This window comes from Daldinia loculata, assembly GCF_022478755.1.
Source record: "Daldinia loculata strain CBS 113971 unplaced genomic scaffold F4817scaffold_43, whole genome shotgun sequence".
Classification (NCBI taxonomy): domain Eukaryota; kingdom Fungi; phylum Ascomycota; class Sordariomycetes; order Xylariales; family Hypoxylaceae; genus Daldinia; species Daldinia loculata.
In genome coordinates, this window is record NW_026054897.1 from 16,900 (window position 1) to 42,496 (window position 25,597).

General features: G+C 46.0%; 6 protein-coding genes across 6 annotated transcripts; 2 read left to right on the forward strand and 4 right to left on the reverse strand.

Annotated features, from left to right (window-relative positions):
• Positions 1 to 201: 201 nt before the first annotated feature.
• F4817DRAFT_344611 (uncharacterized protein) lies at positions 202 to 2,116 on the reverse strand. Its single transcript, XM_049304173.1, has 4 exons — positions 1,698 to 2,116; positions 1,095 to 1,635; positions 785 to 1,003; positions 202 to 739 (listed from the first exon to the last, which is right to left on the reverse strand). Exons 1-4 carry the CDS (start codon positions 1,773 to 1,775, stop codon positions 402 to 404), a joined length of 1,176 nt encoding a protein of 391 aa, XP_049156761.1. The 5' UTR covers positions 1,776 to 2,116; the 3' UTR covers positions 202 to 401.
• Positions 2,021 to 2,726, reverse strand: F4817DRAFT_192521 (uncharacterized protein). Its single transcript, XM_049298474.1, has 2 exons — positions 2,167 to 2,726; positions 2,021 to 2,069 (listed from the first exon to the last, which is right to left on the reverse strand). The coding sequence occupies exon 1, from the start codon at positions 2,617 to 2,619 to the stop codon at positions 2,260 to 2,262; it is 360 nt and encodes a 119-aa protein (XP_049156762.1). The 5' UTR covers positions 2,620 to 2,726; the 3' UTR covers positions 2,021 to 2,069; positions 2,167 to 2,259.
• Positions 2,595 to 5,036, forward strand: F4817DRAFT_344616 (cytochrome P450). Its single transcript, XM_049304174.1, has 3 exons — positions 2,595 to 2,848; positions 2,903 to 3,349; positions 3,401 to 5,036. Exons 1-3 carry the CDS (start codon positions 2,667 to 2,669, stop codon positions 4,329 to 4,331), a joined length of 1,560 nt encoding a protein of 519 aa, XP_049156763.1. The 5' UTR covers positions 2,595 to 2,666; the 3' UTR covers positions 4,332 to 5,036.
• A 26-nt stretch (positions 5,037 to 5,062) lies between these two features.
• Positions 5,063 to 7,304, forward strand: F4817DRAFT_344618 (cytochrome P450). The gene is made up of 4 exons (XM_049304175.1): positions 5,063 to 5,498; positions 5,550 to 6,320; positions 6,392 to 6,897; positions 6,964 to 7,304. Exons 1-4 carry the CDS (start codon positions 5,248 to 5,250, stop codon positions 7,152 to 7,154), a joined length of 1,719 nt encoding a protein of 572 aa, XP_049156764.1. The 5' UTR covers positions 5,063 to 5,247; the 3' UTR covers positions 7,155 to 7,304.
• A 1,396-nt stretch (positions 7,305 to 8,700) lies between these two features.
• On the reverse strand, positions 8,701 to 11,239 carry F4817DRAFT_344621 (MFS general substrate transporter). Its single transcript, XM_049304177.1, has 8 exons — positions 10,815 to 11,239; positions 10,688 to 10,758; positions 10,371 to 10,616; positions 10,258 to 10,310; positions 9,970 to 10,085; positions 9,433 to 9,911; positions 8,987 to 9,374; positions 8,701 to 8,897 (listed from the first exon to the last, which is right to left on the reverse strand). Exons 1-8 carry the CDS (start codon positions 10,918 to 10,920, stop codon positions 8,749 to 8,751), a joined length of 1,608 nt encoding a protein of 535 aa, XP_049156765.1. The 5' UTR covers positions 10,921 to 11,239; the 3' UTR covers positions 8,701 to 8,748.
• A 1,270-nt stretch (positions 11,240 to 12,509) lies between these two features.
• Positions 12,510 to 25,026, reverse strand: F4817DRAFT_192555 (uncharacterized protein). The gene is made up of 4 exons (XM_049298475.1): positions 24,570 to 25,026; positions 24,306 to 24,463; positions 13,574 to 24,253; positions 12,510 to 13,519 (listed from the first exon to the last, which is right to left on the reverse strand). The coding sequence occupies exons 1-4, from the start codon at positions 24,622 to 24,624 to the stop codon at positions 12,833 to 12,835; spliced, it is 11,580 nt and encodes a 3,859-aa protein (XP_049156766.1). The 5' UTR covers positions 24,625 to 25,026; the 3' UTR covers positions 12,510 to 12,832.
• Positions 25,027 to 25,597: the final 571 nt, after the last annotated feature.

Sequence of the window (25,597 nt, forward strand, 5' to 3'; positions counted from 1 at the left end):
CGTTTACATTCAATCCTTGCCTCGAGCCATACTTGCCTTTAGATTGGATACGCGCGTGTCAGGCCACTTAATAATGTGATATATCAGATTCCGCTCTATATGCAAACGATGTCCTTCTGTCGTACAGGTACGATTCGCAACACCCCATCTTCGGTGATAAATGACCTGATACTACTAGTTAAGGAGCGTGGGATGCGAAGCTATTGTTAATATATAGATTCCAATATGGTACCTCGTCTATCTCAGTTAAATATTGCAATTCGAAATCTATCTAATTACTAGGTTCAAATCGCCCCCTACCAGTTTCCCATAGAAAGAAAAGTCGACACAATAAACCCTTCGTAAACTCAGGGCATAATAAACTTTTCGTAAACTTAAGGCATTTTTAAAACCTTGCCCTTTTAAAGTAAACCTCGAATCGAATCCGGACGTGTATGTGTAGATTTATCTGCATCAGACCAACCTTCATCTTCCCGAATGTTCAAAGGTATCCTCCCCTCAACAGGTTGAGGTAAGACCGTCAATTCTTGACCAACCCTGGTCGGCCCCTCCAGTGTCATCAATGTATCAAGCACCGAGTCATGAAACATTCGCGCCTTTACCCGTAGACTTTTAGGCTTCGACGTGGGGCCGAGTACTCCCCTATGCTCACGCTCTCGGGCCCGGGCCCGGGCTTCATTTGTCCCCGTGTCTTGAACGAATAGTGAACGGAATGATATGAGACATGCAATTAAGAATGCCATGAAACAGTTAGCACACGTCTCTCCTATGAAGGCTTACTCACAAACTATGTATTCCATACTAAACCAGAACCAAATCCACGTGACGTTCATTGACTGCAAGTTGTCCTTCTGGACTGATTTATAAACGCCTCCAAAAATGCTACCTCGGACGATTGTCACGGCAATGGTGAAAGCAACAAGTGAAAAGATGGCGGAAAGTATAATCTTCTTGCGAAGGCCAATACGCACACCCCAAAGAATCGATATTGGAAAGCATATGACTGCTATTATAAGTATTTATCTTGGAATTATGTAATTATGAAAATTAAAGGAAGAGGCGAGGAGAAAAAAAAATGAAACTGGGAGACAAACTCAACGCATCGGAAATGGCATCAAGTGAGCACGATACGATCGCGGCTGTATTGGAGGCGAGAACCTTCTCGTAGCCCTCACAATTGGTAAATATGTATTCGCTCGGCGGCACTAGACACTTAAAATCGATGAGGCCGATCGCTGTAACACCGGCCCCGATGTTGAAGATTAGAACACACCACCAGCTAATGCGATATCTTGCTATGTTGTTTCCAAGTCGACGAAAAAACCATAGAAAGTTGAACTTAATAAGCCATATTCCAGTGTAGTTCAGTAGCATGAGGGCGGCAAAGCCTCTGAGCGCTCTGCTTGTATCGTCCAGGAAAGTTGGCGGTGGTAACATTGTCCCATTGCCAACAGCTTCCATGTTGTAAACAAATTGAAGGAGAAACTGGGCAAGTATCGCGGTTGCCAGGAGAAAGCATAGGGAAGTAAGCATAAGGCAATCTTCTAAGAAGAATCGGTGGAAACAGATGACTCGGACTGTAACGCGGCCCGCGAACGCGAGCACACATAATGCAAACCCGGCCCAGATGATACCCTTTCATGAACATGTTTATTAGTATACACTGACTTCTACAGAAGTTTACCAGCTGAACCCACGTGAAATGCTTCAATTTTTAACAATGGCGGTGAAGTCTGGAGTACCGGATTTGCAGAGCTGTTGGTTGTTGAATCCATATTGAGCGTAAATGTAGCGGCGAGAGATGAGCTCCTCTCTATGTATTAGACCTAAATATTGGGTATGGATTCTCTCGAAGTCTATATTATCGTGGTTATGAGTCCATACAAGAGGTGACAAAGATAATTCGATAGGTGAGCGATCAAGCGGGAGAAAAAGCATCGGGGCACCCTCTAATACCTACCCTCTCTCATTCCACTGCCACAGAACCTCGGAGCCTTACGGCCAAGAGGCTGCTCTTCAAGTCTTTGTGTAACATGAATTCAAATCAGGACACTGGCTCATCTTCAATGCTGTCACCCCACACCAATATTAGGTGGTGCATAATATTAGGTAGGTAGGTACATACATAAAAGGAGGAAGGAGGTGATATAGATAGCAGAAGCTTACATTAGGTAGTGTGCCAAGACATTTGATATCCAGCCTGCTGAAATATGTGGGGCTGGGGCTAATAAATCAGGTGGGTAGTAGTATATTTAACGTCTATTGCCCTACCTCCACAGAGATAATTAGACGGGCTCGCGACGGCGGCAGAGCTAAAATCAGGTGGGTGGTAATTAGGTACGCACCACACCCTTCCAGTAGGTACATAGTATGACAATATAATGAATACATACCCCATAACCTGCGTCTAATTTCAACACAGCCTGCCTCCTCCTTATGTCTTATGTAGGGTTGCCTCAATATATGTGATAAGTAATATAATCGGCTAAATGTACCCCCTTTCACACTCGTTGTTGACGTAGATCTCCTATTGGTTGCCACTATGGTGCTAACCAATAAAAGGACCAACAAGAGCCACCAACAATAAACCGACTCTTTCCCAACCCTACACTTCTTCATCGGCAACCAGTCTCCCTTTTAGACCTACTTCATCAGTCTTGACAAACATGATGTCTTTCTTTGGGGTCGCATTCTTAGGCGGGGTTGTCAGCGTCTACATGTTTCTACGGGCACTCCTATACTTTACGCAAGATGCAAAAGAGCCGCAATCAATTGCGCATACAATCCCATTCATCTCTCCGATCTTTGGAATGGCTGCTAAAAAAGCCAACTTCTACAGTGTGATGAGGTGGGTATCACAGAATGCATCAGCATAGACTCTACTAATAGCATTCCCTAACAGAGATAAGTACAACCTCCCATTGTACACATTACGAATGCCCGGGTCGAGGATATACGTCATAAACTCTACTTCTCTTATTCCCGCAGTGCAGCGCCAGTTTCGCACATTGGCCTTTACTGCTCTAGAGTCAAGATTGGCTCGAGATTTAATGGGCGTCAGTAAAAGCACGCATGACATTATATCCCACAATCTTGTGCGCGACGAAGGGTACCTTATGACCTTTCCTAAATTTATCCATTCCGCCGTGAGTGCCGGACCAGGACTGGATGCTATGAATAGGAGATCGGTTGAAGTGCTAGCCGAGTCTTTGGATAGACTGTCGGGTAAGGGGCCCACGACAACTAAAATGTTCGAATGGACGCGCCATGAGCTATTAATAGCGACTACGGAAGGCGTTTATGGCCCCAATAATCCTTTTCGCGATCCAGCTATGGAGGATGCTTGGTAGTAAGTCTCCCAAAACCTACGTTATAGTTACAGTGGTACTTAACAAGATAGCAAATTCGAACCGGGCATCATGATGTTCGTGTTAAAGCTCTGGCCGCAGTTCCTCGCCAAACAGAGCTTCGAGGCTCGTGAATACATGGGTAAGGTCTGGGAGCGCTACTTTGAATCCGGGGCGTATAAGAAAGGCTCCGAACTTGTCCAATGCCGGGTCAAGATCAACGAAGATTTCCAAATTCCTATTAAAGAGACAGCCAAAATCGAAGTGGGTGGTTCGTTTGCCATCCTTGCTAACACGCTGCCAGCCACTTTCTGGATGACATATCATATCTTCTCTGACCCCGTAGTGCTGGAGGACATCAGAACTGAGCTATATGAGCATGTGAAGGAAGTAGATGGAATATGCACTATCGATCTTGCGGACGTCAAAGGTTCCTGCCCTATCCTACTCTCTACATTTAAGGAGATGTTTCGCTATAATGCGATAGGTGTCTCCGCTCGCATCGCAATGGAGGACCACATGCTCGATAATAAGTACCTCATCAAGAAGGGGAGTACAGTGATGATTCCATCCAGAGTTCAACATTCCGTACCATCGGTATGGGGCGAAACGGCAAATGAATTTTACCATAAGAGGTTCATACGACAGCCCGGAATTAAGGCACCTAACCCTATTGCTTTCCGCGGGTTCGGTGGGGGTACTACTTTGTGTCCGGGAAGACACTTTGCGTCCACCGAGGTCTTGATGTTCTCTGCCCTAATGGCTCTGCGGTTTGACATTCGTCCAGTAGGCGGGAGATGGTTGAGACCCACGACGGACAAGTCGCCCCTAGTAGCAGCGGTTCCTGTTCCGGATTGGGACATAAATGTTGAAATCCGCCCTCGGGACAGCAGGAAGTGGAACGTCTCATATTCTGGCTGCAATACGGACATGGAGATTTCGGCGGAAGATATTGGAGGCGTCAAGTTGGACGCGCCCCAGTGAGATTAACAGGTACCTAATACAAAAGTGGCGTTGCGATAGGAGGTAGTAATTACCTCTAAATATGTGGGATATTATACCACCCGAATGGGGGGCCACATGTTTTGGGGGCCATACCTTTTTAATCAGGTGGCTCAAAAGGAATTTATGTTGGGGTTATAAACTACTTCGTCCCTTGGTTCATGATGGGTTGTAGAGCGAGGCTTTTGTATTACCCACTACTATTCTTTCACATTCTCTGTTTGTCAGCCTGCCTCATATGAGGTATTTAAGTGCCAGCGGTCACACCGATTCGTTTATATTTAATATTGTTTTTTCCAACAACCTCAGACTTCTGTTCATTTATTGGCCTTGGATCACTGGCCGTTTGGTCTGTTGTTCCTTCCTCGTGAAGTATACCTCCGTCTAACCACCTTTCAATCACAGAGTGTGTGCGATACTATTTTAAGAAATCGGTTGGTTCATTCTAAGCCTATCCGAAGTGCAATATTGCTGTGCTAAATCAATGTTGATTCTTGATATCTCGTAGCCTACAGATAGCACGGCGTAAAAAGTAGGATCCTTCCGATAGACTCACAAAGTGCTTAAAGCTTGAGTGGTTGCCTTAGCAGTAGCAAATATACTATCTCAGTGGCTGGTTACCATAGCCTGCCTACTTCCTCGGGCATGACAACGTAGCAGCACACCCTATTGTCTTGGTCAATGCCCGACTTGGCTGGCTACTGCCTAGATCTATTAATATCGAGGTTCAGACACCGAAATTTTCATGACTGCCTTAATCAAATGAATCTTGATCAGTTCTCATCAAATATTTATTTCTTCTTCTCCGCGTAATATTCTTCATAGACTCAGCCCCTTGGTCTCGATACATGATACTGCGTTAAAACTATAGTTGCCTGCGCGTCAAAATATTACTTCAATGGCCACATTATTGCCTTCCTTATTGGGGCAGTACGACTCCTGGGGCATCATGAAAACGCTGTTTTATGGCGTCATAGCCTTCAATATAGTACTGCTTCTTGGCTATCTTTTTACTATTTCCAAGTATCACTATACGCAGCAGAGTGATGTAGCAGCACAGCTACCGCCCCTATACCCATCTATAGCACCAGCAGTGGGCCATTTTATCTCATTTCTATGTGACAATGCGGAATTCTTTCGGAGAGCTACGTAAGGGGCTTACAAGACTATCGAAATTAATTCATACTTACACAAGAACAGGTCTTATAAAGGACAGTTTACCTCGACTAGGATATCCTTCTTCGGCCATCAAGTTTATCTCTTCCAAGACCGGGAGAGTATCAAAAAGATTTGGAAGACACCTGCATTATCTAGTCCCACGTGTATTCAGATATATTGTCTGAAGTATTTATTTGGGTTGTCAAAAAAGGGGTTGGCTATCTACCGCGCGGATCGCTCCGGTCCTCACGCTAAACCTCACTCGGGAAGTAGCGTGCCTGTTAACAGCCGCATTGACTATAGAACTCATAAAGAGTTCCTTCGTGCATTATCTGGGCCCGGATTAAACCCCACTCTTCAACGCTATACGGCGGCATTCGCCACTTACCTAGATCTTCTCCGGTTGCCTTGTTCTGCTACCGAATGGAATTCGATCACCGACTTTCAAGAATTCTTCTTCAAAATCATGGGTGTTTCGCTTATTGAGTCTCTATTTGGCCCGTCTTTGCTGCGTCTTAGCCCTACATTCATTGATGATCTGATCGAGTTTGATAATAATGTGCCATGGCTAGCCCGAGGAATCCCATCCTTTGCTATGCCTAAGCCGTACAAGATCAGAAGTGGACTTAACAATAAAATCAAAAAGTGGCATTCGTACGCTCAAAAGAATTTCGACGAGAGTAGTGTTACCGACGATGGCGATGGCGACTTGTTTTGGGGATCCAAATTGATCAGGAATCGACATGCAATATTACATGCAGCCGGGCAAACTGATAACGACATTGCAGCTTCTGACCTTGGCTTGGCATTTGGGTAAAAAAATCCCCTCTCATATATCACGCATTTCATATTCCTAAAAACGGCTACAGCTGATCAACGCCTAGGCTTGTAACGAATACCAACCCAACAGCCATGATGGTGGTATGGCACATTTTCAAGGATCCCCAGCTTCTCAAGCGTGTGCGTGATGAGCTGGAAGACATGTTTGGTCATGAATCGATTAGATCTATTAACCCAAAGGAGCTTTCGAAAGCCCCTCTTCTCTCCTCTGTATATGCCGAAGTACTTCGTCTTTACGTCAAGATATATGTTATGTTTAGTCCTCAAAATCAGGACGCCTCATTAGGGAGATGGAAGCTTCCTAAGGACAAGATCGGATTGTTAAACTCTTGCATCTCTCATATGGATCCCGAGTTTTGGAATACGAAAGGAGGCCTGCATCCTGTGGATTGCTTCTGGGCCGATCGATTCTTGATTGACCCATCAGATCCAGGGAGTGGTCCTATAAACCCATCATTAGGAGAGCGGCCGCGATTAGGTGACACAGTAAACAACGGAAAGCCATTCTTCTCAGTTGAAGGGCTGGAATCATCGTGGTTCCCTTATGGAGGTAAGTTTAATAACCCAAACTAACTCTTAATTGTTATTCAACGACTAAAAGGTGATACACTTATAGGAGGGTACTCGGTGTGCCCCGGTCGTCATCTTGCCAAATTCACAGTAATTTACACTTGTGCAGTATTGGTAAATGAGGTTGATATCGAGTTTTTTACTGATGACTTGGAATTTGATAGTTGGCGTTTTGGGTTAGGTATGCAAGCCCCAAGGAATCATATCTCTTGCCGGATTAAAAGTAGGCAAACATAGAAAAATATTTTAAGATTGTATTATTAGAAAGTTCTAATAGCGTAAACTCCGAGGGATATTGTTATAGACTATTATAGACTGGTGCTGTGCCCATTTAGCGACGAGCTTCAGATACTTGTTCTGTTTTTCACATTTATTATATGTATTTACCTTATATTTATATACCATTTCTCTTCTAGACTCCTATTTGGTCATCCATAGCCCCTATTCCGATAGTGGGGCACGTGTCCGGCAGGCATAATACAACTTGAACTTTACTAACAAATCACAACTTGCAACATTTTCTATCACAATATAGGTATTTAGACTCTTGTTCGCTTTCGTTGTCCTAATTATCTAGTACATTCATATTTTACCTCTAGAATATTGATGTACTGAAGCATTATCAGGAAAAACGGGTACCTAGTCTGCTTCTAAGGCCTAGGCCGATGGCAAAGATGTTGTAGCATCAACACTCAGGTGCAATAGTTGTCTTTCCATGTAAGCGAGGGCAGAAGTTGCAAGTACTTGTAATTTGTGATCTAGGGATAGTTGCAAGGCAAGTTCCTTTTGATGGATTGGCGGATTAAGATCGGTTTCGCTAAGACGCTGCATGAAGCTACAAGCTCGCGTCGATCGTTTTGCGCAGTTAACACAGGGCTCCCCTGGACCTTGTGAGACACACTTGATATGTGCTTGCCGACATCTCTCACAACTCGTAATAGCCTTTGATCTGCCCCTTTTGCGCTTCTGTGGGAGTTGCTTGACCTGTTCTTTTCTCGTTGGCTGGGAGCTTGTAGAACTCATAGACTTGTTTCTACATGGTGGATGATCGGGGAGAGGAATGCGCCCTTTTATAGTCATTATTACTTATTGACCACGATATTTCAGCTATTCAATATGGGGAGATAGTTTGATACCACCCCTTGGGATCATTCCTTAGCTTACAGGTGGTAAGCATTAGTTCAACCGGGGGTGAGGTAATCAGTGCTAGAAAGTTGTAATGAGGAATAAATATACTTCGATTATAAATACTGAGCAACAACTAGGATAGACTACACTAACAGAGAAATATTTGAAAGAATATAAAGCCATCTTTTACACCGGCACCTGTGAATCTAGCCTTTATGTAACTTTACCTTAATGCATTCATACAGTGGAGTTTCGGTTGAGAGTTAAGTTGGTATTGGGCTTTTAGCAAATATGGTTGGATATGTGGGAGGAAATTACCAGTGTAGATTTCATTATATTCTTTGAAAATGCTTCTATGTATGTGACGTTTGAAAGGGGCCAACACTATGAAGGTCCGGGCCAAAAGTCTTGCACATCTAATCCCGGCAAGGCTATGTGTGGTTAAAAAGGGTTGCACGGTCTTGTTTGTTTAAGCTATAGCGGCTAGTACCGCTATAATATAGTGGCAAGTCACCTAAATTTGGTGGACGGGCCACTATCGGACTTTCTGTTTAGCATATAGCTAATACAGTGTTAGTACTGTGCTAGGGATCTGGGAGTAACCACTTTGTGAACATTTGGAGCTAATCATTTGGAAGAAAATCGTTATCGAATCTGGCTATTCAATTTTCCAAGGCCTATTATATAGGTATCTGTATAGCTTTTAGAAACCATATTTAGTTCTAATCTTTGACATGAATCGCCGAATCTGTTTGCCACGCAATAGGAACACGATGAGCATCAAGTTGTTGGCTAAAAATACTCCACCAAATGCCCCTGCAATTATTGCTACGTAGCCGCTTTCGGTTACCCCTGAAAGAACGTTAGCAATTTATTTCTTATGTGACCTGAAATCAGGATAATGGGATTTCTGAGGCGGAGAGATTCTTGAGATTTCATACAATCGAGAACGCCATAACCTAAGCCGAAGCTGACAGCCTGCTTTCCCACATTTATCGCAATAAGCATTTCGGACGTATCGCTATTATAAGAATCAACAGCATATGCTAATGTAAAGCAGTAATAGAAATAGCCGCCGAAAGACGCCAGACCAGATCCGATAAAATAGCCTATCCAGTGTAAGTTAAGTTCTGCAGTGAGCCCGTAAACAACTAAGCCTGCTGGGCCTATTATCATAGCGGGTAGCATAACTCCTAATCTCATCTCGGCTTCGCGAATACCATTATTGCGTCTGGTCAAGTAACCCGCTAGTCGATCCGACGAAGAAGTAAAGAGGAGCGCAAGAATGAAACCGATGAGAGATCCAAGCGACTGCACGCCGGAGCTAGCCTATAGATAATCATTAACTAGACTTGTTCATGGGGATAAAACAGAGCCTGACACATACCTCTGACCAGTTGTATGGAGGTGCGGTTATCTTAATTGGGAAGATGTAGTTGAAGGCCAATGCACCTAACCCTATGATAGTTCCGAAAGAGGTGATAACCCATAGGACTTGGGGGACTAGGAAGTAGGTGAAAGGTCGCCACATAAACATATGAAGATGGACGTCTGGATCGACGCGACCCCATGGGCCAAGTGTTGATAAGAACGTTTTTCGTTTCGGCATACTCGCCGCCTGCTCGACGACTGAGTCGTTAGGCTTTTCGAAGGCATTAGATGCGGCATCATCCGAACGCTCTGTAGAGGTGTCGTGGACCATATGCGCCTCCCGATCGTAGGATGTTTCTTCGACGAAAAAGAATGCTAGGATAAATAGCGCACTGGCGAAGGCGACAATGACATAAAAGAAGAGCCTCCAAGAGTACTTGGTTGGTAGCATATACGCAGCTGGTATCGTTGCCATGGAGGCGAAGCACATGCCGACTGTTTCAAATAACGTAAGTAGAAGCTCTATAGGTTTAAGTAGTGGTAACTTCCATACATGTATAGTAGCCGATATGTTTCCCTCGCTCATGAAGGAAGAATATATCTGATACGAGCTGAACAGGCAAAGCTTCGCATATGCCAGCACCGAAACAGTGTATAATTCGACCCGCCCTATTAGAAGTTTGATCTGTTAACAGTGGTGCTGATTCGCCGTCGGGTATCATATACGGTGATAGGATAAGCCGACTTACTGCAAATCGTTAGCCGGTAATAATAATTAAACAGTACCTAGACGAAGAATAGGAATCTTCAAGTCTTAGAACCCCGGATCTTCATACGTACCATTAGTCCACCAAAGTCATTAGCCTGAGAACATCCAGCAAGCCCGGCAATGAACTTGGTTAGGAGAGATTAGCTGGGAAGTCCACTCCGTCCGAGTTTATAAATTAAACCTACAGCTAACAATGATCCAAGCATCACGGGTCGCCTTCCGAACTTCAGGTATAGCGGCACGAGGATGAAGGAACTAAAGCCATATGCAAGATTGGGATATGATATAAGCGTCGAAGCTTCCGCAGGGGTTATATCGAATAGCTCCGACCATAACGTCAAATAGGGGCCGGGACCTAATAGCGCTGCATTGCCGAGGAAAGAGTAAAAGCAAATAACTACCAGTATCATTATCTTCTTAGACTTCGACCACTGTATAATTGTTAAAATCGATAATTATAGATTTCCAACCTCGATATCAACTTCGCGGGCCTGGGACATACCTGTAACGGGTCGTTAGGATCTTCGGCAGGCACAGGGAAAAGCGCCTGGCCGTTATAAGAATCATCTCCTTCTGTTTCCCAAACTGTCAATAATCAATGGTTGGATATAACATCGGGTTTTACTAACCCACGGTCTGGACATTGACAGTCCCGGGGATATCTTCTTCATGCGCATGGCTACGCACCAGATGCGTTCCGCGGCTTTGAGGCTCGCCGACAAGTTTACGAGCCATATCGATATACAACAAATGAGCAAACTTGCGGAAGAGCTATAGAGAGAAAATTATATCCAAGAAGAAACGAAAAACGTCACCGGATATTTCATACGCTTTGATGGGGGGCGGAGCTTGTTTTGTATGTCCTTCCCCTGTGACGATAAACTACTTGATACTTACTACAGACATTCGGCAGATCCTAAGAGCCATCGTTTTTCTCGTTAGACGAGCTTACTAACAGATTATCATCTACTTGATGTCGTATACGGGCTGTGGCCGCTATGCCGAGATAAACATTCGTAGATATCTATAGGTCCCAATTCTATGATAGTTAAGGTTGATTGCATTAGATGAGCTTTATGTTACATTTACCCCGCGATTGCTACCCTAGCCGTGCGGAAGTTGACGTTTTGTCGCCAATGATCTTTAGCCATCATAGTTCGATCGAATTCCCGTGTGGAGATATTTACCGTTCCTGGACTGCTCGGGGTACAACTTAATCTACTCCAGAGCCGATGAAGCAACAAGGGACCATGTAAGGTTGATGGCTCGACCTTCTGCTCCGCATAATACATTAGCCCAGCCTGGCCACGAATTGCCAGCATTCAAGTATTAGACATCGTCCCATATCTCGATAGTCGACCCCACTATCCATTCAATCATGTATTATCAGGTTTAATATGCAGTTCACGGACGTAGGGTCTACGATATCTTGTCATCTTCACAGATCTTGTGCTGGTCCACTTTTACCCCTTTTCACCCCTTTTTCAGAATTATGAGTATAGTAGAAGGTAGAGGGTGTTACAGGAGTGCTGGAGATAAAGGTATATGAGGAGTGTGAATGACTTAATTGAATAACTAAGTTAATTCATGAGTGAAGGGGAAATCCTAATTTATATACATGTTCTCGCCAAGATACATCGTGCTATACCTGGCAGCAATCCCCTCGACCACTCATTTCAGCAAGAAGATCAAAAATACCATTGGTAAAATGTAGGCTCACTTAAATTACCTTATACTCGTAGAATAATTATAATAGGTGGATTTGGGTATATGTTTTGGAATGATCTCCTCTTCATTGAGATGCCATGATCGGGATTCATCATCAGGGTCTAGAAATTACCGATAAATACAATAGCTACTTACAATTTTCTGTTGGTACAATTACACCCAGGGGCTCTTGCAATGGCGTTTGAGATTACAGCTGGTAGGGTATTAGTTGTTAAAACTGGTGAAGCTAACTTAGTTCTGGCTACGTAAGTGTTGCAAAATGCCTTAACCCTTAGACGTGATATTTGAAATACCTACCCCTGCGCGCTACGACATTCTCTAGAATAATGTTGGTTGCCAGCTTAAGAACAATCTTCTAGCTAGGTCTTCTAATCACTAATAGCCTGCCAGCACACTTCATATAAAACCAGCCAGTAATTTTAGGCTGTGCCGCACTTAGAGGTATAAACACCTAATTCATGCGCGGCAAGAAGCTGCAAAGTCTGTATAATAATCGATATCAAATAATAAAAGTGGTATTCAACTCATAGAAAACTTGAATTTTGGGAGAGAATAGTCCTACGTAGTTCCAAGTATAACTATATTTTGCATATATCACAGAGTAAAAAGGGTTAATCACGATAAACAAGTATCATAAAACTAACGCATTATAATTCAAGTCGAACTAAGCGCATAACCCTAAACATGAGTGATAATTTTGCCTTTGATCCCTAATATCGACCGTCTAACCTCATGCCAAGTAAGTCCGTACCGTAACCCCCAGCCTAGCCCGTGATGCTGTCTCGGACCCGGTCCCTTAACGCCTTGCTGCAAAATAGCCTCACAATTCCCATGAGCCCTTAGTGCAAAATAGAAAAAAGATTAAAAAAATAGTACTAGAGTCCCTATTCTGGGACGATAACAGACACAACGAAGCATATTAAAGGTAGGGCATCCAGAGAGCGTCGCACTGGGCGAGATTCATGGGGTTGACGGCCCGAGCGATGAGATCGATGACCGTCTGGTTTGCCGGTAAGTTGCCAACCGGGCTCTGAGCGAGGCTAACGGCGCGCTTAACAATCATATCACAGTTGGTCTGGACTGTTTCGCGCAGTTGGTTTTCGTTGAGATGGACAGTCCGGTGACTACTAGTGAACCAGAATATTACCTCATCCCGAACGAAGAGCGTGAGCGCGTGCTCGAGTTCAAACTCAGGTTCGGTTAGGCAGCGCGCGATAGCCATAATTGAACAACTGAAGATACCCTCGGTGGCCAGAGGGCCCATCAGGGTCTGTAGGTTGGGAGTGAGACGGAAAGGTACGGGTTCTGGATTGTGGAAGAAGGGCTTTCCGGGTGCCATGAACGACATTACCTCGGAGCCCCAGATCTTTCCAGAGCCACGAGCTATGTGCATCTTGTGAGGATACCTATTGGTACTGTAGAGGATATATGTCATGAATGTGAGTGCCGAGAGTTGGTACGAGAATCGGCGTCGGAAAAGCCAGAATTCGGAGAACTCGGGGAAGATGCTCTGGAAGTATTCTAGGACGGCAGTAGGAGGTACCCATTTCTCCTGGATGGCCGTGAATACTTCGAGACGTGCCGTGGCAGTTTGCTCGGGGGGCTTCTGAATCAAATTGTTAGCGACTTTCGGTACTCGAATCTGACGAGAACAACTTACAGATCCCTTAGGCTCAATCAAACCTCTCAGTCTTTCCATGGTAAACATGACGGGCTCATCCTTGGGCATACTATTGCGTCGACAATGGTCTTCATAAATACCCTGAAGCGTGATATAAGATGGGTCATCTTGCACAATCCTGATATGAGGAGCAAGAGGGACCACCAAGGGCACTGTAAATTGTAAGTCTCGACGTCGACTTTCTTTCTTCTTGGCGAGTGTCTGGTTCAAGTGTCGGAATAGTTGGAGAATCCTCTCCTCTCGTCGGCAATGTCGCGCAGCAGGATGTTGTACCGCAAACGAGTGAATGCTACCATCGTGACCACGAATCTTCAAGCGCCGATGGGAGCCACCAATGCCCCGAACAAGTTCCACATTAGGAAGGAAGCGATCTATACGAATGAAATCCTGGTTCTTGTCCTTGTGCTGTAAGTACTGTCCGGGTACCTCGACATCATCGAATTTTAGGTAGCGGAACTCGCTCAAGTGGCGCGAATACGTCTCCAGGTACGCTCTTGGATTTCTACGATCAAGCTTTTCTTCAAACTTATCCCGCCACTTGCGAAGTTTGTGAATATACTCGTACATTGTTGGCTTCACTTGAACGAAGTCTGCCTCGAAGGACTTTTTGATATGCGCCGGGAGGATCGTTTCGGCGAAGCGAGTGATATTAGTCTCTGTACCCGATGGTAGCTTCACATCCCTAGCGTACGAAGCAGGCATTCTACTAACATACGCTAGACCATCGTTCAAAAGAGCTATGATCAGGCGATACGCATCCTCGTCAGGGGGGCATTTGAAGTATTTTTGGATCTGGTCCACCATAGTCTCCATAGAAAGAGCAAGAAGAGGGAACGCTGTTTTCAGAACTGACATAATCTCTTCTGTGAGCTCCCAAGGCGGCCGTTTCTGTGCCGGAGCCGAGGGTGCACCATCCTTCCCAGTCAACTGTTGGTCCGCGTTACCTGCTTGTGTGACGTTGGCTACTCCGTTAGCATCAGTGGCCTCCGGCTTCGCTTGAAGGTTGCTCTCGCCATTTGAGGTTGCGGGTCTAGAAGACGAGTCTGGCTTCATCTGGGGATTTTCCTGCTTGCTAAGCGACGGCGAACTGCTCGGCTTCCCACTGGATGCTGTCGACTGTGCTCGTTGCCGTGCCTTCTCCTTGGCTTCCTGATTCTTCTTGATGGCAAGCATATCTTCGCGGTTTGTCCTTAATTGGAAATACAAGGACTGAGGATACGCCTTGGCTATTTTCAGAAGAATCGCATGGACTTTGGGTGCCTCCTTATGGGCCATGCCGGTTAGAAGTTGCGGTATAAATGTGATCCAATACCAGACCGGAGTTTCTCCCTTATAATCATCGAAACCGGCTGCGATGGTCCCATTCGAGTCATCCAAGCTTAGGAGCCAGAGGATACGCGCGATCAGTTTCCGTGCCTTGCCGCTCTTATAGCTACCAATAGCTTGCAGGTACGAGGTTACGGCTTGTCTAGCAGAATTCAAATCCTTGGGATCCTCTTTGAACTTGCGGTCGTTAAAGTATCCCCATTCAGCCCAGGCCTTAGCTTTGCCAATATCGTAATACAATGCCGTCCCATAGGCTGCATCCGCGTCCTCTTTTTGGTTGAGCTTCTCCAGGAACATTCCCTTTAGAGTGAAGAATTCGGCCTTCTGTTGATTGTTAAAGTAATTAAGGTTCGTATTGTTGATAACATCCAGTCCACTTGAAAGCTCCGCAGGATTCTCGTAGTGGCACCGTGCCTGTTCCCTCAGCTTCAAGAAGGCTTCCTGAATTTCTATATTGGGGAGAGTATAGATTCGACTGAGTTGGGCTATGCACACGTCTGGCAAGTTGTGCTTGCGGGCAACATGGGCGAAACGATTGATGATCCATGCCGTCTCGTGATAGCCGCGATACGCGAATGAAGCACCATTGGCACCTTGGCCCTGCTGGGGAAGAAGTTGAAGATACGTATTGTTGATCAGCCCAAAGATGTGCTGTCTCCAGGTGACCAAGTCTTGCCAATCGGTTATGTCGTCCCAAATGTTCGGAAGCCGGTCTCTCCAAGATCCGAGGAGGAGCTTCAACTCGCCGGACTTCACATCCAAGTTCGTTTGGTTCGTGTTCGCGAGACTCTGACAGATGACACTAGCATCATGGAGTTCGACAAGCTGTTGGAAATTGTGAAGTAAGGGAATATGAGCAGCAGTCAGACGCTTCGGAAGCTGATGCCACTTTCTGATAGATAATTGTATTGCCTCATCGCAAACGCGAGAAAAGTCCTGCCCGGTCTCCTGTTTGTTGTGAAATTTCAGCAGGGACATGAAACTTTGGAAGAATGCTCGCCGGGCAGTCGGCGCATCCATAACACCCTTAATGACCATGTCTAGGCTATCACGTTGTTCTTGGGTTTGCCACATATCAATACCTCGCCAAGCACATTCGAGTAGAAGATCTTGGAGATTTTCGTGCTTTGCGAAGTCTTGCAATATATCCCACTGCTGCAGTTTCTGCGCACAAAGGACCCAGTGGTCTTCCCAGAGCATATACTCTCCTTGGGAGAACGGAATGACACCGGTTCGGGCTTTAATCTGAGCCGCTTCGTACATTTTTTGAGCCTTGTCCCACATGCCATTCTGTTCATATGACAAGGCTGCGTTGGTCTCGACAAATTGGCATCGGCGACGCCAAGTGCCGTAGAAAAGATCATCCTCCTTCAGGCTGGAATACAGTTCAACCAACGCATCAAGATTGCTCTCCCGCACTTTAGATGAGTCCACATCTGGCTTGATAGCGGCATTCTCAAGTTGTACTAATGCTGTGTACCAAGCATCATAAGTCTTAGCTCCAAACTTAAGGATGTGCGGTGGGATCTTGCACTCTGGCCACGCTTTAGCAGCGCCTGCTAGTAGAGTTTGCACCACATTCGGTCTTTTGTCGATTTGACGAGAGTGGAAGTCTTTCGAGAGAAGTACTACTAGGGCTTTCTCCAGATCCGTCTTCTCCTCCTTGGCGGTAGCAGACCAGAACATTGGAAATAGAGTAACCCAAAGACTATGGGATAGGTTACTGTCGATGTGTTGAAGTTGTATAAGTGGTTCTATAATGTCCCGGACTTTTACATCACCTAGCTCGGCGACGAAGCGTCGGTGATTCGCCATGAAGGTGTCATATTTATCATCAATCATCGCGGTAGGTTCTCTGGTATCCTTGGAGTAAGTGCCAAAAACGAGAGACGCCGGAAGTGTCCGGAAATCTTCTTGGTGGAGTTGAACACTGGAATTCATCTCAACAGCGCCTAACAGGAGCTGAGTGGCTTGTGCTAACCAGAAGGAATCAGCAAGGGTGTCCCAGTTTTGAGAACTTATAACATATGACAACCGAGCAGTTGCTGTTTTCGATAGACTCTTGTCAAATATATTTAGAAATCGATTGCGCATCTCGACGTCCTGCGCTCGGGTTCCGATTAAGAAAGCATGCTCCATCCGTACGGTGAGTTCCGTTCGTGCTATTTTCGGATCCTCGTAGATACGGATTACCAATTCCAAGAACTTCCCCAGCATTGTCGTATCGCTCCTATGTTCAAAGGTCAACATTTTATGAAGTACTGCCGTCTTTTCTTTAAGCGTCGGCCACGTCCCTTCGGATCGGAAGACCCAACCTTCTACCATGTCGAGTATTTTCTCGCAAAGCGGAATATGTTGTGACTTCTCGACCAGAGTCGCTAAAACGCTCAAGAAGGGCCGTCGGTGATCGCCGAGTATCTCCATGCGCATTGCAGTTACTTGGATCGCTTTGATCATCAAATCAGTCTGGATATTGAGGTCATACGGTGATAACTCTCCGGGTTGAGCATTTGGATCTTGAGGTCGTATAGCGCCCATATTCATCTGCTGGTGCGTAGCTACACTTGTATAGTGTTGGACGTGTTCCCTGGCAAGCTTCGTCTGCAATGCCTTCATTAAGGAGACGATATGCTGGTCAATGATCGAGGGTTTGCGTTGGCCTAGAGACCACAGGATATTGACACCCGACACATAGTTAGAACTTGCTAGAGACTCCGTCGCGATAGTAGATAGGAAAGTGATGATTTCCGAAACGGGAGCTTCGGGTTCACCTTCAGCATCCGCATCCTCCATAGGTACATCCTCTGGTATAGCATCAAGGATCCGCTGGATTGTAGATTTGACGTCGCGTCCATCGTCATATTTCTTATCTGCCAGATGGAGACAATCCTGCAGCTCAGGATTTTCCGACTTGAGACATTTCTCAATAACCTTTTGGATTGATGGCATGTTTCTCAGTATCCAGTCGTCAGGCTTAAAATTGAGAATGATCCGCACCACCTGGAGAGTATTGATGATGTTGGTTATGAACTTTTCGTCGTAATTCTCCTTATCTGAAGGATCTGCCGCGAGGAGCTTCGTGGTTCTCTCGCTAGCTAGGACAACATCGGTGATATTCGGGAATAAATCAACGTCAAGATCGGCCCAGTATCGCGGTTGTAACAGATTATAAAGGAGCGCCATTGCCTTCTTGCATAACTCCGTAGACTGAGACGGGAGAGCAGGCCCAGATGTTAGAGCTGCATCTCTGGGCTTCGCCGAGGGCAATTGATACCTCTCATTTAGCTGCGCAATAAATTCGACCAAATACTTGACCATCTTATGGCGGTAGCCGGCAGGAATTTGAAACTCGGCCCTATCGACTTGAGCAACTTGCCGAACCGCTGGTGGCGAGGAACTCATTTTGTCGCTGTCTAATTTCCGCTTTCTAGAATTGGGTGATTCCGACAGAATCCTTTCGGAATCGCTAGGTTTGCCATCTACTCTCCTCTCCTCCCATTGCCAGATCAGCCACATCATATTTAAGGCAAGCCTCTTGCTCTCGGTCGAAGATGACACAAAAGGCGACACTTTTCGGAGTGACGTGATAATGAGAAGGGCAAATTTGTCTCGGGATTCATAGAACAGATCAGGATGCCGGACGAGGAAGTGAAATATACTTGTCATCTGCTGAACATTCTGACCCTCTTCGGCCAAGATGCGGCGCGGCGCCATAGCCCAGACCGCGTTGCGGTCTCCGGTACCGCGATCACTTTGTACTGCCGTACAACGCAGGGGGAGAACAGGAGCCATTAATTCGAGAGCCTGGGTGACTAGAGCACGTCCCTCATTCTGATTCGTCCTCAGCAATGAATAGTATACCTGCGTGACGATCTTTGGGGGTGTCTCGTAATGCGCAATGAAATAGCCAATCACAACATAGGCAGCGTGCTTGTTGATAACATCTTCCAGTCTTATGTAGGTCCATCCAAACTTAATAATATCCTTCCTAGCATCTTGGAGGATAGCATAATGATATTTGACTAACATCGCAGAGAGTTGGAGGACTTCCATTCTCGTATGATCGATGCCAGGCTGTCCTAGATCTTCCTGGGGTTCTCCAGGGTTGACTTTCCATATCTTGACATTAATAGACTCGATGACTGTTCGATCCACCAACCTCTGGGCTCTCGGCTGATGCCAATGTCGCATTACATCCATAGCAATAATCGGGTTGACAACGTTACGAAGTAGGAAGCATTTGGTCTTCTGCGTGGAACTTTTTCCGGCGTAGATATCGAGACAACGGAGCACGACGGCCTTCCAGTAGTCAATAGAATCGCTACAGATAACATGCTTGTAGAGGAAGTGAAACAAGGATGGTGTAGCACGCAACTCTTCGGAAGTGACAGAATCCACTAGGCTAAAGAGAGCATCCAAATCTTTCGGATTCAGAGACAGAGCCTTAGTGAAGATATCCATCAGTTGCTCCGCCGCTTGGTCAGCAGGAAGTCGTAGGCTAGGCGACAAGCTATTCGTCCGTAAGTGGAGCTCTAGATCTTTGCCAACCTGTCTCAACCACAAGATCGTATCCTTCCGCTCTAGCCAACCTCGCGTGTTAGGATGTTGGCTCAACGATTCGAGAACATTGATGGTGTTTACGACCGCTATGAATCTCGTATCTTTGCCAGCATTGACGACTTGGGCACAAGCCGATATTAATCCGTCAATGTTGGCAGCGGCGTACTCTCTTAGGGGTCTGCTTTCTGGATCTAGGAGAACTTGGGCCAAGAATCGACCATACTTTAAGTCTTCCGACTTGCTCACCAACAAGTTCCATACCTCAGCCGGGTATCGATTAAGATACTTATATAATGGGGCCCGGAATGAACTGTGGTGAGTTCTGCGCAGTTTCTCCTCGAGGTCCAAACAGGTGTCAATCAGTCGTTCCTTGAACTGCTCTGCAGCAGGTGGTAGAAGATGGAATATGTTGAACACAGCTGCGACTACTTTCATCTGGTTATTCTGTTCAAAGAACGTGAACGAAATCTGCTGTAGAAGGTTTGGATCTGCAAGGACCTTAATATGGTCCAATAGTCTTGCACCAATTTCCACTTTGAAATAAGTGGTAAGAAGGCGGAGAAGCCTTGCAAGATTGTCCAGCCCGTGAGTGCTCAGCCGTTTAGGATCTTGAAGGTTAGCCAAGACAGGCCTAAGTCCTTGCTGCAGCAAATCCTTGGGCAATTTGTTGGTCTGAGAAAGGACGGCTTTTAAAGAATCGTTCGCCGCTTCAATGGTAGGCTTAGACTCTGAATACAGGCATTTAAAGAACACAGAGACAATCTTGGTGCGTGTCGGGTTATTTTGGCCCTTCTGGAACTCGTCAAATCCCATTGCTTTGCTTAAGAGCTTGATGCAAGAAACTCGAAGGTTCACAATAGATTCATGCGTCCGGAACTCGGCGTGCTTGCCGGCTAAGGACTCGTCCGTAGCATCAGCTAAAGCCAGCGACTCCATAAGTAGCCGATTTAGATTATCATCGAAGGCAACAAAGTCGGATTTAAGGCTCATATAATAAGCAATTGCGTCAATGTACCCTATCTGGGTTGAGAATGGCAACGCCCGTAGAGGTTTGGCATAGATAGGCTGTAATAACCGGTCTTTATACGGTTGCAGAAGCTCCCATATCTCTACCTTGGTTGCATTGGCAATAATCTCAAGTGACCGCCTAGCAGTCCCCCGAACGTGCTTGTTCATATGGGATAGCTCGTCGTTGAAGAGAACGCAAATCTGCGCTAGTCGCGTGTGCTTAGGATGGGGTTGCCCTGGTGGTGCAGGAGTGGGCAACACATCTTCCTTCTTCGCATTTGTTGTTATTCGTCTCAACAGAGATTCGAGCGTAGTTTGAGCTGAGTTCCTCGTCTTCTCCGGTAAGTCCTGCGGCATATCCTTGATCGCATACATCAGCGCTCGTATGAAATCCATCTGCTTTGACACGACCCATAAGTCACCAAGATCGATCTCCACCAGAAGATACTTGATACCAAGCGTGCCACCAGTTTTTGTGTACCATTCTTCTTCGTTGCAAGCATGACAGAAAGTCCTGCTAAGATGGCTGAAGAACGCTAGTCGACCAGCATGGGTCTCAGATCCAAAAATGGTCGCAGTAGAGTCGTACACTGCGCGGATCGCCCGAAAAGCAGTATCACGTACATCAGGTAGGTCGGACGCAAGTGACTCAACAATAGCATCCGCAAGAATTCTAGTGTCAATGTATAAGGGTCCCTCTCCTGCTTGCACATCGAAGAGGCTCATCTCCTTTTTGATATCCACAAGCCCTCGCCCGATTTCAATGATAGTGAAATGTCGGCAAAGGTTCATGAGGAATATATCAGCCTCTTCCCGAAACTCGGGAATAGATTCCGCATACATGATAGCCTTGATAAGGCGCTTCGTAACGTCGTCCTGCTCATCTTTCTTAGCAACAGAGCGCTCACGATCCGATGTGTTAAATATTGCGAAATCCGCCGCTGGCTTCCGGGCGAGGAGGTCTTGGGCCTGAAGACGAACTAATCGGGGTAAGTCTTCGGGCAGATGATCGATACCAACTCGTAACTTCAATTGGGCCTTGATGAACTGCAGTGCTTGCTTCTTGTAGTACCCGTCATACTGTCTGGCTGAGTTAGCCTTAGACGGTTTCGGAATTTCCATCAATTTACGGATAGCAAAGTCGATCCCAAGTTCAGCCGGAAATGCACGATCCCGTTTAGATCCTATAAGACGTAGATCGAAGCTCGAAGGGTCATCGGCGTACTTCTGATAGTCGACGGGGAATGCCTCTGTCATAAATTTTCGGTTTCTACCACCTAGCTTCCCGAGTATGCGCATCGTCGTATGGGCATGGAAATGACTATAGGGATGAGGCTTGAGATGTTCGAAAAGCGCATTCATCAAATCCTCTATCACAGGCGCCATAATGGGGTCCAGATAATCTGCTGTGAGGTTATCGACGCAGAGTTCCAACGTGCGCAAGCCCTGGCCCACGAGGTCCGTCCCGGCCCTAAGAGCAACAACCAAAGGTCGCATCAAGAAGCTTAAGTGCGGCAACAGGTTGCTGAGACGTGCCGGTACTGTAAGGCAGAGCTCAACGTACAAATCTCGCTCCGTAGGTTTACGGGCAGCCATCAGTAAAGTATTAAGAACGTCAAGCAACATTTCCAGGAGAGGCAATATCTGCTTGTAAAGGTGCTCGAACTTACCGCCACCAATACTCCTGAACAAGGAACGTAGAAGTAAGAAATAGTTCATGGGTTCCTCAGCTTTGGTAGACAGATCGATTGACTTCGTGACTATATCCACAACATGGGGAAGCAGGACCTGCTCGTTCTGATTCGCGAAAAGAGTCACCGCCATGAATGCAAGCTTGAACAGTCGCAGGAGGATTGATGATCTTTTTACGTCGGCCGAACCCACTTCGTCAATATGCTCCATTAGAAACTTTAGAAGCATACCACAGAAACTTGGCGATGTAGCCTCGCTTGCCAAGAAGAACTGAGGGATATGTAGGAGGGCGGTATGCTCGAAGATCATTTCGTAGAGGCGAGGAATCTCCTGTTGGAATACTTCGTGGAACGTAGCCGGGTCAATGCAGTGGAAAACTGTGGCAAATGTCTCAAGAAGGTCTTTCTCTTCCTTACTACTCGATACCATGTAGAAATTCGCCATGTACTCCACCGGTGAAGCATACTGAGCCTCAGCAGTTGGTTTCTCAATTTCGTAGTAGCGGAAGACGTAGGCACCTTCGCGGAAGAGTTTGATGATGACCTTGACCTCTTCCGCGGAAAACCCGTACGATACTTCTTGCCAATGCTGGGGTGCGTTCTTTGGGTCGATTTGAATATTTGCATTACAAGTTCTTAGCTGGTAAAAAGTGTTCTTCAGCCCGTTCATAAGATTTTTGAACAAGAACTTGTTGTCTGCCACGGGATCTGTGCCACGGTCACGAGGGTTTGACGTCTTGATCGGCATTGCCGTGAAGATATCTGTCTCATCCCACTCAGGGTGATGTTCCTTGTCCGCGAGATATGTATCAGGAACCTGATCAGCAGCCTGCTGCGCGTAAAGCTTGGAGAGCTTAACAGCATTGGGGTACTGTCTGTTCATTGCGGCGAATTTGTCACCAATAGCGTTGAGAATCATGAGTAAATAATGTCGCGCATCGACCTTATTCTGCATCTTGGCTATGCACTCCGCCATATTCAATAATAATTTGGCACTCATGGTCTGAAAACTCGTCCCAGGGAAATTGTCCTGCAAATTCTTCGTGTACACCTCGACCGTCTTTCGAATTTGTTCCGGCGATAGTGATTCGCGAACATGGTGTATCAAGTCAGCTAGCATGCTATATGCCAACGGTCTTAGTGTGTCGTAAACCGTGAGCCCATCGCCAATCAATGTCTTCTCTTCCAAGAGCTCGTCAATCTTTGGGAGGAAGATCTTCCGAAAGTTGAAGTTTATAATATGGCGAATCGCGACCAGCAGCTCCTTTCGGGCGGCAGATTTTTCCCTTGGACAGTCTCTAAGCAATCGAACGACAATCTCGGGTAAGGTTGGTAAGAAATCAGCGAGTTGACTAGAGTATTGGCGCAGTAGATAAGCCAAGAAGCTCATGGTCTTTACTTGAGCTGTAATAAACTCCCCAAACGCCACTCGGTTTCTGATATTTGGGCTCACCCCGGCAAATACGGTACCTCTCGCCCTCGCTTCAGCATGGGCCTGTTCCTGGGCCTTGGCCTGGAGACATAGAACAGCCTTAATTAAGGGGACAAAGGCCTTCACGTTCTGCTGGATGATATTTCTATACGTCTGGAAGACGGATACAACGATGATGGGACATTCCGAGAGAACCTTAAACGATTGCATGCCTTTTAGCAAGGGCCGGCTCTGCTGCTGGGCATCTTGAGCCAGGTCATTGACAGAAGCGACTGGCGATCCCGGCCGCGGCGACTGGAAGTTTGTTTGAGTGCTACCAGGTGTCGATGGCTGACCCGACGCATTGAACGGAATAGCCGTACTATCGAGTTGTTCTCTCACAACCTTCTCCATCTGTTCGAAAAGCTCCTGGATCAGATCCAGAAACGGCTGGACTTTCCCATGGAGAACCTTCGGCTGGTGCCTCATAATATCCGATATTATTTTCACGCATAGCGTAGCATTATCTTCGTTATCATTCCGAACTAAGCTCATTAATATATCAACAATCTCTTCGGCATACGGCTCGAAGGGTTCTGGCGAAGTTTGTGTTTGGTGGGTGGGTAATCGGTGGAGGATCTCGAGGACGCAATTCCGGAGTTTCTAGATAGCAGGCTTAGCTGGAGTCAGCCACGTAAAGGTCGGTATAGCATACCTGCTCCGGGGATGTGCTTTGGAATAAGCATGGTCCTCTGAGGATGGTGACGAACAGCGGCATCATCCGCTTAAGAAATACGGCATAGTGAGGACCATTGGTGTAATGATCCAAGCTGTCTCGCAGCGTAGTGGCAGCTTCGAGTTTCAATTTGGGGTCTACAAAATTATAAAGATTAGCTACCTATACCAGACAGGCGCGATAGGTATGAATAACAGCTAATCAAGCAGGACGAGGATTATCAACGATAGCATAGACGCATACCAGTTTCATGGGTCGACAGCCTCTTGACGATATCCTCAAGCCCTGTTCCCGACATGACTCCGGCCCCCGCATGCGCGTGTGCAACCCGGGGTTTACCATATAATACTCATAGGAAGTAAATTTCGGATTGGGAATTACAAATGTCGCCTTATCTATAGGAAGGTATTCGGGGAGGGGCGCAGAGTATGTACGAGATGTACGAGGCGCTTTCGGGATGCCACGCGATAGCTCGATGCGACGCAGATGCAAGGTTAGTAAATGTTGCGTATGGACCACGGCAACGTAATAAAGCGCGAAGGAATTCGTAACGTATTTTGTCACGCCTGCACGAGGAGAGAATCGAATAGATTGAGGGGTATCATGAAACGACTAGAAAATTTGTATAGAAAAAGGATGCGCGTAAGGCTGAGTGATGCTCGAAAAAAGCTTAAAAAGTTGAAGCGGCGCGAAAAGACAGGCGAAAGGTCATTGAGAGGTGGGCGCGACGGTCGACGAATTGTACATTTACAACGCTAGGCCTTATTGATTTTCCGATAGCTCTAGAATCCAGCTTTGTCATTGGTTCAAGCTTAAGCACCAGCTCGAGAGCTAGCAGGGGTAATAAGCGCTTTGACCAATCATATATCTCTTGTGTTCTTATCGATAAGCACAATGGTAGAGATGCGGTAGCTCGGGCTATTAGCTGCCAAGTCCCGAACTGCCTTATCTTCATTCACACTCTGGAGTAGCCTCTAGCTTGCTTCGACCTCCAAGACATTAAAATTATTGGATGCATCCGGATATGTCTTAAATAATAATCGTATGTAAGTAAGTAGATACTTTTAGTAAAGGTTTTAGCCTATTTGAATTTTCGAATTTGTAGGGAGATACGGTTATCTCTCTTTAGAGATAAGTCCTAAACACCCCCGCATGAATCATTAGGTACATGTGTTAGAGTTAATTCTTATAGAAAACCAAGGGTCTACTCACTTTAATAGTTTCGAATTTTTACTTTTAAACTCAGCACCGGTACCCTTAGATCTTGTGCT

Excerpts from the sequence above, each read along its gene's own strand:
- F4817DRAFT_344611 (XM_049304173.1), bottom strand. The coding sequence starts at position 1,775 with ATGGATTCAACAACCAACAGCTCTGCAAATCCGGTACTCCAGACTTCA. Across the intron at positions 1,004-1,094 it reads TGCCATTTCCGATGCGTTGA|TCATATGCTTTCCAATATCG; the intron begins GTTTGTCTCCCA and ends TTATAATAGCAG. Across the intron at positions 740-784 it reads TAGTATGGAATACATAGTTT|CATTCTTAATTGCATGTCTC; the intron begins GTGAGTAAGCCT and ends ACTGTTTCATGG.
- F4817DRAFT_192521 (XM_049298474.1), bottom strand. The coding sequence starts at position 2,619 with ATGAAGAAGTGTAGGGTTGGGAAAGAGTCGGTTTATTGTTGGTGGCTC.
- F4817DRAFT_344616 (XM_049304174.1), top strand. The coding sequence starts at position 2,667 with ATGATGTCTTTCTTTGGGGTCGCATTCTTAGGCGGGGTTGTCAGCGTC. Across the intron at positions 2,849-2,902 it reads AACTTCTACAGTGTGATGAG|AGATAAGTACAACCTCCCAT; the intron begins GTGGGTATCACA and ends ATTCCCTAACAG. Across the intron at positions 3,350-3,400 it reads GCTATGGAGGATGCTTGGTA|CAAATTCGAACCGGGCATCA; the intron begins GTAAGTCTCCCA and ends TTAACAAGATAG.
- F4817DRAFT_344618 (XM_049304175.1), top strand. The coding sequence starts at position 5,248 with ATGGCCACATTATTGCCTTCCTTATTGGGGCAGTACGACTCCTGGGGC. Across the intron at positions 5,499-5,549 it reads GAATTCTTTCGGAGAGCTAC|GTCTTATAAAGGACAGTTTA; the intron begins GTAAGGGGCTTA and ends ACACAAGAACAG. Across the intron at positions 6,898-6,963 it reads ATCGTGGTTCCCTTATGGAG|GAGGGTACTCGGTGTGCCCC; the intron begins GTAAGTTTAATA and ends ATACACTTATAG.
- F4817DRAFT_344621 (XM_049304177.1), bottom strand. The coding sequence starts at position 10,920 with ATGGCTCGTAAACTTGTCGGCGAGCCTCAAAGCCGCGGAACGCATCTG. Across the intron at positions 10,617-10,687 it reads ATCCTAACGACCCGTTACAG|TGGTCGAAGTCTAAGAAGAT; the intron begins GTATGTCCCAGG and ends ACAATTATACAG. Across the intron at positions 10,311-10,370 it reads TGCTTGGATCATTGTTAGCT|TTCATTGCCGGGCTTGCTGG; the intron begins GTAGGTTTAATT and ends CTCCTAACCAAG.
- F4817DRAFT_192555 (XM_049298475.1), bottom strand. The coding sequence starts at position 24,624 with ATGTCGGGAACAGGGCTTGAGGATATCGTCAAGAGGCTGTCGACCCAT. Across the intron at positions 24,464-24,569 it reads GCTGTCGACCCATGAAACTG|ACCCCAAATTGAAACTCGAA; the intron begins GTATGCGTCTAT and ends ATAATTTTGTAG. Across the intron at positions 13,520-13,573 it reads TGATTGAGCCTAAGGGATCT|AAGCCCCCCGAGCAAACTGC; the intron begins GTAAGTTGTTCT and ends AATTTGATTCAG.